The sequence below is a fragment of the Drosophila pseudoobscura genome, chromosome 4 (genome assembly GCF_009870125.1).
Source record: "Drosophila pseudoobscura strain MV-25-SWS-2005 chromosome 4, UCI_Dpse_MV25, whole genome shotgun sequence".
NCBI lineage: Eukaryota > Metazoa > Arthropoda > Insecta > Diptera > Drosophilidae > Drosophila > Drosophila pseudoobscura.
The window spans coordinates 26418039-26430257 of NC_046681.1; the positions used below are offsets into that span (position 1 = coordinate 26418039).

At 42.4% G+C, this 12219-nt stretch overlaps 2 protein-coding genes across 5 annotated transcripts; one reads left to right on the forward strand and one right to left on the reverse strand.

The window, feature by feature from the left end:
* The first annotated feature begins 287 nt into the window (after window positions 1–287).
* Window positions 288–4795, forward strand: LOC6903135 (uncharacterized). 4 transcript variants are annotated; one of them, XM_002132806.3, is made up of 3 exons: window positions 289–1205; window positions 1290–1363; window positions 3850–4795. In XM_002132806.3, exons 1-3 carry the CDS (start codon window positions 326–328, stop codon window positions 4744–4746), a joined length of 1851 nt encoding a protein of 616 aa, XP_002132842.3. In that variant the 5' UTR covers window positions 289–325; the 3' UTR covers window positions 4747–4795. The 4 variants fall into 4 exon arrangements, with proteins under 4 accessions (XP_033236070.1, XP_002132842.3, XP_015036310.2 ...); XM_015180824.2 differs by having other exon boundaries at window positions 418–588; window positions 642–1363; XM_033380179.1 differs by having other exon boundaries at window positions 288–1363.
* A 6405-nt stretch (window positions 4796–11200) lies between these two features.
* On the reverse strand, window positions 11201–12001 carry c-cup (calcutta cup). The gene is made up of 2 exons (XM_002132808.3): window positions 11834–12001; window positions 11201–11774 (listed from the first exon to the last, which is right to left on the reverse strand). Exons 1-2 carry the CDS (start codon window positions 11910–11912, stop codon window positions 11260–11262), a joined length of 594 nt encoding a protein of 197 aa, XP_002132844.2. The 5' UTR covers window positions 11913–12001; the 3' UTR covers window positions 11201–11259.
* Window positions 12002–12219: the final 218 nt, after the last annotated feature.

Sequence of the window (12219 nt, forward strand, 5' to 3'; positions counted from 1 at the left end):
TATAGTATATCACTTGAGAACGGCTGAGCTGATTTTGTCAGGAGAAGGTATTATTATGATCCATCAAAAAAACTATCAATTGAGTTATCGTAAATTACATATTCTGTAATATTTGCAGCTATTAATAGTTTCTGCATTCTATAATATATTTATATATATATATTTGCTAGTCTATAAAGACCACAAAAATTTTAAGTGGATATTTACCAAAATATGCAGCTTCAATTAAATACACTCCATCTGGGTACGAACTTGAGTGAAGCCGAAACTCAGCAAGCTCTGAAATTGTCTGCATTTTTGAATGCTTAAATTTTAATGTTTTAAAATGTTACGGCTTACTGAGGCACCTTTCCGCATTATTGGTCTTTGTGTGATCCTCTCGGGTCTGGCTCTGTACGCATACGTGTGTAAGGACACGGACATCGGACCCAAAATTGACAATGAATTCTTTGTGAACAACGAGGGCTGCAAAATGATTTCCTTGGATGTTACGAGCCCTGCGATAGAGAAATACATTAAAAAGCCACCTGTGGAATACAAGTGCATCGATGTTACATGGTTTGAAACGAAACTTATCAAAGGAAGCTGGTATCTGATGCTTGTTCGCGACATTAATGAGATACTGATTGACCGTCATCTAGATAAACAAACCAAAATACAATGCAGGTATGCTCGATTTGACGGGAAGAACGATACGCGATTGGAGCACCAAGGAACGGATACATTTAATCTGGTACCCCCATATCGCTGGAAAGTGCGAGCTACTGTGTACCTGCGTGTGTCGTGCTTCCATTTAAAGAAATTACTGCATGAAGACGTTCATTTCTTCATCCAGCCACCGCCGCAAGAGTTACTCGAACAACCAGTAAGCTTGAAGAAATGGGTTCAAGGGAATAAAACGAAAACGGCAGAATCTACCTCGGAGCCCCTCATTTCTGTCATGATCCTGGGATTGGATAGTGTTTCCCATCTAAACTTTCTGCGTCAAATGCCGCGCACAGCCAAATATCTGCACAACGAGATGTCTTACGTCGAGTTCTGGGGCTACAACAAAGTTGGCTTGAATACATTTCCGAACCTGATTGCCATGTTGACGGGGGAGAGTGCAGAAGAGAATGTGAAGTATTGGAAAAAGACTCAGCGCATGGACAACTGTCCTTTAATTTGGAAAGACTTTAAAAGGGCCGGCTATAATACAAGCTTTGGTGAGGATTATCCTGGTGCAAGTCTTTTTAATTATTTAAAGCCCGGCTTTGGGTCAATCCCAACTGATCACTATCTACGTCCAGCCCAGAAACTTATGAATATAACTACTGGCACATATAAGCTAACAACATGCTCGGGTGGACGTTTACTCACGGATATATTGCTGGAAATGGTGGAAAATCTACTGCCCCATATGCAAAGGTATCCATTCTTCTCGTTTTACTGGTGGTCCCAGGGCATTCATGACCACTTCAACTTTGGTTCTGTGATCGATCAGCGTTTTGTGCGACTACTGAGGCGTCTCGATGATACGGGAATCACCAACCACACCTTCATATTCTTCATGTCTGATCACGGATCGAGGTGGGGACCATTCCGGAAAACCTTTCAGGGTATGCTGGAGGATAATCAACCCATGCTGTTCATCCTCTACCCCAAGTGGATGAAGAAACGCTATCCGCTGGCCATCAGGAACCTGGAGAGCAATAGTCACAGTCTGATCACAACATATGATATGCACGAGACCATGCGGGACCTTCTCCATCTGGATTCATTGCAGGAGAATCGTCTCAAAGAGAAGTCAAGGCTGCTGTGGAAGCTGTCGGGCCCTGAAACACCGCGTGGCGTCAGTCTCTTCCTGCCAGTGCCTTCGTGGCGCACTTGCAACACCTCCAACATCCCTGTAGCATATTGTCTGTGCCAAGGGAAGTGAAGCTGTCCTTTCGATCAATCAGCTGCTAGAGACCTATCTGATGTGTGAACAGCTCCAGCTCAAGGATGTGTCCAGCGCCTACTCATGGTCCTCTCATATGACCCAAGAGCATGATATGAGGGACATTTTTGCTTTTTTGAAGAAAAAATCGTTTTCTTCCTGTTTTGTCTTCTATTTATAGAGTCAAACGTTTTGTTTGTCTTTTGCCCTTTGGTAAGCTAAGTCAGTTTTGGCCTGCGTTCCACGCAGATGGATGGACAAACTTTGGACTGTTTCTCTGAGGTCGCAGACTAAGAGACGAAGCGGATGTAAATCTGAGGCTGCCAGCATATAAAATCAGGGGATTTGGGGGGCCTCGGGGCCATTTAAAAGCGGCTTCATTATTCTCCTCGGAAGCAGAATTTATATCTGAATCAGATCCGATCAATATTGTAGGCAGAATAAACAAATAAAACTTCAGTAGCTATGCAAATCCCTACACGCGCTGACTTATTTCCTTTCTTTCACTTACTCTTCGTCATGCAATGTGTGCGCCCTCTGGTGGAGGTACCATAGAAGGTTATTGTGGAATATAAAAACATCCATAAGCTTATATAAATCATAAGATCACGTATGTATTATCTGAGTACCGGGTAACAAGTCTTTTCAACATATTTTCGCGGCTGTTATTCTTGGGAATTGGCACATGGCCGCTCGAGAACCGTGTGGATCTTGACAGCAGGCGCTGCCCTCTCTCATAGCTCAAGCTCTAGCCCTGAACAACTGCACATAAACACTAGATATCATTTTATTTCCTGTCATTTCCAGCAAAGTCAAAAGTGTTGTTTTCACTATTATATTTGTTCGTCACTTTGTGAAGGAAGAAATTTGAATTAGTTGAAATGATATTCAAAATGTTCTGGCCAGATGAGAAATATTTCCGAAAAATCGGTCTAGCGGTTATCCTGTCGTGCCTGGCTCTGTACATGTACGTATGTACGGGCATCGACATCGGACCCAAAATCGAGAATGCATACTTTGTGAACAACGCGGGATGCAAAATTATTGCGATGGATGTGATGAATCCCGAGATAGAGAGCTACATCAAAAGATCTTCGATTAGATATGGATGTAAGCAAAACGCCTGGTTTGCAACGAGAATCTTCAACGGAAGCTGGTACCTGGAGCTGATCCGCAGCATAGATGAGATCCTGATTGACCACAATCTAGACAGTGAGAGGGATATTAAATGCTTTTATGATCCATATAAAAGTATAAGTGACTGGAACATGACTCGCTACAGAAGAATTAAGTCTCATTTGTTGCCTCCATATCGCTGGAAAGTGCGAGCTTCTGTGTACCTGCGTGTGTCGTGCTTCCATTTAAAGAAATTACTGCATGAAGACGTTCATTTCTTCATCCAGCCACCGCCGCAAGAGTTACTCGAACATCCAGTAAGCTTGAAGAAATGGGTTCAAGGGAGTAAAACGGAACCGGCAGAATCTACCTCGGAGCCCCTCATTTCTGTCATGATCCTGGGATTGGATAGTGTTTCTCATCTGAACTTCCTGCGCCAAATGCCGCGCACAGCCAACTTTCTGCGCAACGAGATGTCTCACGTGGAGTTCTGGGGCTACAACAAAGTTGGCTTGAATACCTTTCCGAATCTGATTGCCATGTTGACGGGGGAGAGTGCAGAGGAGAATGAGAAGTATTGGAAGAAGATTCAGCGCATGGACGACTGCCCTGCAATATGGAAAGACTTTAAAAAGGCCGGCTATAATACAAGCTTTGGTGAGGATTATCCTGGTGCAAGTCTGTTTAATTATTTAAAGCCCGGCTTTGGTTCAACTCCCACTGATCAATATTTACGTCCGGCCCAGAAGCTTATGAATAGGATGGGCGGCACCCGTAGTCAAACAACATGCTCGGGTGGACGCTTACTCACGGATATATTGCTGGAGATGGTGGACAACATGCTACCCCATATGCAAAGGCATCCATTCTTCTCGTTTTACTGGTGGTCCCAGGGCATTCATGAGTACTTCAACTTTGGTTCTGTGATCGATCAGCGTTTTGTGCGACTACTGAGGCGTCTCGCTGATACTGGAATCACCAACAATACCTTCATATTCTTCATGTCTGATCACGGATCGAGATGGGGACCATTCCGGAGAACCTTTCAGGGTATGCTGGAGGATAATCAACCCATGCTGTTCACCCTCTACCCCAAGTGGATGAAGAAACGCTATCCGCTGGCTATCAGGAACCTGGAGAGCAATAGTCACAGTCTGATCACAACATACGATATGCACGAGACCATGCGGGACCTTCTCCATCTGGATTCATTGCAGGAGAATCGTCTTAAACAGAAGTCATGGCTGCTGTGGAATCTGCGCGGCTCTGAAACACCGCGTGGCGTCAGCCTCTTCCTGCCAGTGCCCTCGTGGCGCACTTGCAACACCTCCAACATCCGTGTTGCATATTGTCTATGTCAGAAGCTCACGCCGCTTCAATTGGACGATCGAACGGCCATGCTGGTGGCCCGCAACGCTCTTCTTTCGATCAATCAGCTGCTGGATCCCTATCCCATGTGTCTTCCGCTGGAGCTCAAGGCCGTGGTCAGCGCCTACTCTTCCGTTCCGCATGTTAGCCACGAACATGACAAGAGGGATTACACCGTCCGCTTTCTAACGATTCCAGGCGGTGCTTACTTTGAGACCACTTCACGGATGACGGATGGGGTATTGTACCAGGCGGGAGAGATCGTTCGTATTATGCATCGTAACAATAACAGCAACTGCATTAGCGATCTTAAATTGGAACCCTACTGCTATTGTGCTGTTTAAAATGTGGTATTTGGCACTTTAACAGAATAAAACAATATGAATGTGTATATCTGTGTCTTTTTGTCCTATGAATGCTAGTGATTCGGATCAATTTGTATTCGAGGTCTCATTATTTCCATTAGATACTATATTAAATGTTGGTTTTCAAATTTCCTTGGAATTGGGAAATTAAATGACATTTAACACAAAACGCAAACATCATTCGGTATTTGATTTATATTTTAGCCCGAAGGCAGATAGAATTTCGAATAAGTCAAACAAACAGACTGCAGTGTGGTAAGCCGTTTTGGCCTACATTGAAAATCAAACATCTGGTCATGGCTTTTGCCCTTTGACAAGTCGATTATGCAATCTCTTCTGTGGATTCAGGCTGTGACATTTGTGTTTTTTAGCCAACGGCGGAAATTCTTATTAATGCAATAATAGATACAGACAGACACTTCGAATCCATAGTCATGAGATACAATTTGTTATTCAGTGGAGCGACCGAACAGGTAAAGCTTCCACAGTCTTTCAGTTTATTAAAATTAAGTGCCAAGAAACTCCGACTTTAATGAGCCACCCTGCGTGTGAGCAATATTTGTCCAAATTATTCTCCGAATTTCTTTCTTGGGGCCAAAAGCAAATTGCTTGCAGTCAATTTGTTTCAAACGCTCGGCTTGGCTTGCCCAATCATGATAATGTTGATGATGATGGATTTATGTCTACCATTTGTTTTAGTATGCTGTTTTTTCGGATCGTATCCTGCTTTTTGCCTTGGCTTCTGTTGGCTTGGGCGATGCCTGTCGTCGGCAGCAAAGTGAAAAGTGAAGAGTGAAATGTGCGCTGCCTGGGAGCATGCCATAAATCAATTTTCACAATTCCCAAAAAAGCGTTGCCTGACTTTGTAAGTCGAGAGGGTTTTTTGCGAGTATTAATTGAAACAACGCAGTCTGGAGTGTCAGCAGATTTAAGGTTAGCTGAAGAGACAGGACGAAGTGAAGTGGTGAAGTGAGATAAAAAAGGATAAGGTTGGAGCAATCATCACAATTGCACAATATCCTCTGCAACTTGTGCCACGATTTTGTTTGGCAAAAAGTGAGCAAAAAAAACCCAAAGCTAGTGAAATGGAATCCCAACCTCTTAATATAAGCAACAAATTAAGTTGATGACATACCTTCACCATAGACATGCATTGACCATGAATCAGTGCCACTTGAGCTCGGTGTTCGGTGCTCGTTGCTCGGTGCTCAGATAGTCATAATTGAAACCAAAGAAACGTAAAAAAGTCACCAACCAGGCATTAATAAGGCTTTAAATGTGGCACAAAAAAGTACAGCAGAGCCCATACGCAATGGCAAGACCACGAGTGGAGCATGGGCGCCAGGAGAACATAAAAAGCCAAATTAGCAATGTTTCACATCAAAGTGCGCATTAAAATCCGAGACGATAATCACACACTCCCACACAACTCACACACACAACCACATAGTCGCACAGACACGCATAGGCCAGACGCTGCCTTTTGTGTATGCGTGAGAACATACAAAAAACATAATTAACCGCGACCTAACGACGACGGCCGACCCACAAAAAGCCGTCAGCCCAAGGCCCTAGGCCCCACCAGGACACCCAGGATTCCAACCCCAGCTCGGATTCCCCACTGGCATCGGGTTAATGTGACGAACGCAGCTGTTGTCGTTGCTTTTTCTGTGCAGCCTGCGGAGCCGACATTTTTGCAAATTACACACTTTTGAATATAAAGTACTCGCATAACATATACGTATACACGAGACGACATCCAGTCTGTGGCCCTTTTTAATGGCACAACAACTGAAACGACAGCAGCAGGCCTTGCGACGCCCAGAAAATATCGATATTAATGTCTACATTAAACAAGAGTGTACGAAATATTACTTAAATATATATATGTATGTATGTATGTTTTTCCTTCTTTAAAGATTCAGCGATAGAGATGGGATTGGGCGTACCCTTATGTGCGGTAAGTATATAAGCCCCCTTTCTTAGGGCAAACTATAGTAGCACACCTCCGAAAAACCCATGGAAATGTTGGTTTGGCTATATTTTGGACGCTACTTAATTTGCAATTAAGCCCACACTTACATTGGTGAAAATACCCAATCTGTGAACTCAGTATATCCTCTCGCCGACTAATTATCTCTCATTATGAGCGAATCATTTACAATCGATTGCATTTAAGGCGTTTCAATCGCTGCTTAACCGCAATTCCCTTTTTCCTCCCACCCCCCACACTGGCACTCAATGGTGTTTCCGGTTCAGTTGGGCCACCTCGTAAGCGGAAGGATATTGCGCCTACTGCACAACTGTGGGTGTGGCCGGATAGGTGCCCTTTCATTCGTGTGCTCTTAATGAAGCTCCCTGCATCCGTCTATATACCCCAACCCCTACTCCCACTGGCTTTACATATGAATAAATTATTGATATCCAAATTCAGTTCGATGCCTCAGACCAGAGACCGAGCCCAAACACGAGCCTGACCAATGCCTCGATATGCATTCCCATCCGTCGCAAAAATGCAAATATTGATATAGTTATGATTGCGAATGCGAATGCTCCCGCGTCATTTCCATTCTGCTGGGAAATCCTTAATCCGTGGTCTGTGTGATGAGGAGTGGAGTTGTATTTCCGTCTCCCTCCCACTTTTCCATCCTCTGTGGCGTATTCAATGTGTTTGCAAATCACGGACAAGAGGATATGTTCATGTGGGTAGAAAAAAGAGGATTACATTTGGTCAGATGCATGAATAGGGCCAAATTGGCAAAATACCACGAAACACCATTTATTCGTTTTAATTTTATAATTTATAAAGGCTTCGAAAGGGAATGATAGTAATAGAATCAAGCATCAAGAAGCATCAACGAAAAATCACTGAAAACAACATTAAGCAAAGCGTATTGGAAATAGCTGCAATATTTGCTACAGACAGTCAAAGCACTCTATATTCTTGGTACCCTAACACAATCCCACTTTGAAAGTCCGCATGCGTTCACCACTGTTTTGGTTCCAATAGTTTTAGAAACTAGATAAGTACAAAAGCACCATAGATTGTATAGCCACAAAAACAGAGGAAACGATACAGCAACAGCAACAGACAGAGTAAGATAAAATACTTCTTGACAATACAAGAGCCCAGAGTAATGACTCACCATTATGACATCAATTAAACCAAAAAATATTTTTTTATTTTTGGGGTTACAATCTCGCTCAAGAATTTATCCGATCTGATTCTAAATATGCACCAATTTGTTGAGCCCCTCACTCAAAAAATACGAGCATGTTTTGGTATGGCTAAGGCCCACAACCCAGGAAGGCCTAAAATGGCATTGGGTCATCTCTTGAGCCCACAAACTGTATGTCCTCCCCCTCCCACTCAGATCTGCTTTTTCCTCGTTTCTGAATTGCAATTAGGAATGATATATGAGTTGAAACTGGTCCAGCTTTCGATTCGTTTCGTTTCGTTTCGTTTCGTTTTGCTTTGTCTTGTTTTGTCCCATTTTGTGTGACATGGATTTATGCCTTCCCAAAAACCATTCGAGTGCTGACTGAGGAGATTGAGTCCAGCCCATTGCAATTTGTAAATCAAATTGTCTTCCAGAGAAAGAAGCAACAAATATTGTCAGTATCGAATGATTGCATGACATTTGGCTTTTTTATCAAGCCGCTTTGCAAGTTGCAACAAAGAAATCAAGGGAATGGGGCATCAAATGATTTTGGTAAATTGTAATTTTTCGCAAGAGATATTCGTTTATAAATTTAAGATTTCTGCAATGCTTAGATTAGATTGTGGCTCCATAGTTTCTCTATCGGAGAGCTTCAATGCTTTATTTTATCCTTAAATATCCTCCACTCCATCAATTATGCCCTTGATTCCCTCTCTCAAAATTCGCATGAATGGCAAATAAGTCTTGAATGCAATCAAATTAAGGGAGCCAAGTGCAGTTTAATCCTTTTACAAACACATTAAAATGTAGCCAGCAGCTGTTATCCCATGGCCATTGTGGCCCTCGGAGGGACACAAAAGAGAAGACACGGATGGAGCTTAAAAGGAAATAGAGAGAGAGAGAGAAATGGAATAAAAAAGAAAGCGCAGCATTTAATGATAATTACAGCGACCATTAGCAATTGTCTGGCGGCAATAATAACAAAGTGAACATAAAAACCATGAAGAAAAGGTAAGCTTCAATTGCCGAAACTGCAGATACCCTAACAGATGCATTGATCCTACGACAGCAAGTCACCAAGTCCATGACACATGAAGAAAAATTAAAGTTCAGCAGAAAAAGAGAGATAGGGAATCCCATATAGTATCCGTTCTTTGGATTCTAGTGGCTATTTGTGGTCCCATTCATTGTACCCATTTTGAAAGTGCATAACCAGACTACGTAATTAAGGACAGGGGAGTTGGACCAGCTTGATATGCTTGAATTGAAGTGGCTTAGAGTGAGGAGTGGGATTGGGAGGTCTTAAGCGTGACTCGATTTTCAATTACCACAGCACTTGGCTCAATCCAATGAATTGTTAAATTATGTAATGAAGCGTGTACTCTAGATAAATGAAAACTAATTAAATTAACTTTGGCCAGCAGCGCCTGGCAAAGAGCAGTGCAAACTTTTGCAACAAAGAAACGGCATTCCACTGAATCCACTATTTGGCAGAGACGGCAGATGGGAAGGAATTTTATTTGAGCTGTTTGCAAACATTTTAGTTTCAAATTGGAAAACTAATTGTTTGCCACACACATCCTCAAACAATTAAATAGAGGCACAACAAAACCATTTGACTAAGTGTAGAACAGAAACCAGAATCGAGTACAGTTTTCTGGCAATTAGGCACGTTCCATGGCATAAGCTCTTATGGTTAATTGCCTTTCACCTCGCACACAGTAGCATCTCGTGTGGCATCGGGGCGCCCCTTCCCTGCTTCGGTCTGCTCTGCATTTAATGAGTCATTCGATTCGATTTCGAATGGGTCACGTAAAACATTAAAATGAATGAACGAGACGTATAGAGAGGCGGCGGGGGAAGAGGAGGAGGAGGTGGCGGAGGCGGAGGCACAGGCAGCAGCATCGTTTGCACATGACAACCAGATGGTAATAAATTTCTTCTTTGGCCAAAATTATAGAAAGCCATAAATGGCAAAGTCATGGGGCGTGGCTCAGAGAAAAATAGAGAATCTCCCACTTCAGGAGGATGCTTTTGAGATATTCTGTAGTTAATAGTGCAAGAGAGGAAAGAGTTTAGAGGATGATTTAATAAAAAGATTTGTAAGCAAAACATTCCATTTGAAACTATTTTGTAGGCTTCGTAACTGGAAAGGATCAAAAGAAAGATCAACTGTGTACCAAGGGAAATAAAGAGCCTAAAGCTTACACAAGTCTTATAAGTTTCCGGTAAATCCGAATGTCCCCAAGTGGTGACACTTCACTTCTTCACTAGGAGATTGAATTCAATGTGAGATCTATCTAACATATATTACGTGAGCGAACCGAGTGCTGCCTCAAATCAACCACTCCAGTCCCCTCTTTCATACACACACTCTTTCATTTCGACTGCCCACGTATTATCCTTTGCCCTGACTCTCTTTCCTTTTGTGGCTGTTGACTTTTGGGCCTTCTTGTCACCTTTTCGCTTGATCAAATTCAACACATCAAATAACACTTTACCCCAACCATAGCACCATGGCAGGAATGTTCTGCTTGGCACTTCTGAACGAGTGTGAGTGTGTGTTGCCTTTGCACATTTGGCTGATTTTGAAGTGTGTGCTTAACAATTTTTTGGACAACTTTTTTAAATTCCTTAAGCACGTAGACTGCTAAACTTTTTAGCAAAGGCAAAAGTAATTTTGATTTTATTAGCTGTGTAGCACCTGATGGCATTTTCTTTTTTCTTTTTGCAGTCACACTTAGTGTTATACCCCTCTCTACAGCATTCAACCTCGACACCTGTGCTCATCTCTCTGTTAGCCTTCGCCTTCGCCTCTTTCAATTCAATTTCAGTCAATTGCGTGTTTGGCACAAAGTTTTTCCCACACGCAGAGACACACATACACAAAGAAATACAAGAAAAAGCCAAAGCCTGCGAAATACGGCGACAACTTGACAAAGTCAACAGTTTGATGCGGCGGCCGGGCCGAGAAGTAAAATTGAGGCAACGGCACGGCAGGAAGGGAAAATTGAGCCAACGGCAGGAAGGTACAATTTAAGTGGAAAAAAGGAAAACACGACAGCAAATTTGTTGTTATCGACATTTGCTGTAGTCGATATTTCGTTGTCAAAGCGAAGGATAAAAAAAATAACTAACTTTTCGGGCAGATGCCAAAGATTCGGTGAAACGTTAAGAGAAACGAGGGTCAAAAATTAATCAGAGCTGAGCCAATGAACTTTGTTCAATCTTAAACATTATTCTCGCTAATTTCCAAAGTATAGAAATAGTTCTTATTCCTCAACGTAACTAAAGAACATTTTATTCAGATAAAAATGGCATCAAAATATAATCAAAATTCGCCAAGTTCCTCCGATAAGTCCACAACAGTCGACCCATCTTCGCCATCTTCGTCAGTCTGATAAGAGTGCAGACCTTCAAAGTCATAATGTTCAATCAAGTAACCGACAACAGCGCATTCGGACTCCATCATCATCTCCCAACGGCGCATGTGGTCGAAAGTGCTGATGCCCATGCTTTTGTATGTCTTTTGAAGAACTGGACCAGCATCGCAACCAGCTATGAGACGAAAAATCTCATCATCCCGGCTCATTATGCACGATGTCAGATCGTATATCTTGCCATTGAAAGCCGTGTATGTTGGCTTATTATTTTTTCCATTAAATGTGGACAGCTGTTGCAAGGTGAGCTTTAAAGGCTCACGGAAAACCTCCGGTTCTTCCTCATCAGCTGGCTTTATCAAAATCTTTGAGAGGCTTTTGCTGACATAGTAACCGATGGCGAAGGAAATCAACATCTTTCCAGTGGTGCTCTTAACGATCGGGTTGATCACACGGGATGCAGCGTCTGCAGTTTCGGAAGCTTAGTTGGAAATGGAATTATACTATTAATTGGTGTTTACTTACTTGCCAAGTGGACCTGTCCCACCTTCTGCAAGTTGAAGATCAGGCTCTGTGCCATCGATATGGCTGTGCTGTAAGACATTTCGAAAATATATATTCGTAACAAAATATTTTTGTTTATTATTAAGGTCGTCTGTCACGTTGAGACTGTTACAGTCGACTAAACAAAATACTCCCAACTGAAGTATAGATCCAGGATTAATGTTTAAAATAATTTACTGATACGCGCATTATATTAAAATTTTAAGTGCATCATAGATCATGCTCAATTAAGATCAGTTAAAAATGATTTACTGCTCTGAGCAGCAAAAAACAAATGTTAATCAAGCCAGAAATTTTTGCCAGCAACTGAGTCACTCCCCACATGTACATCCAACAACTGTTAAGCC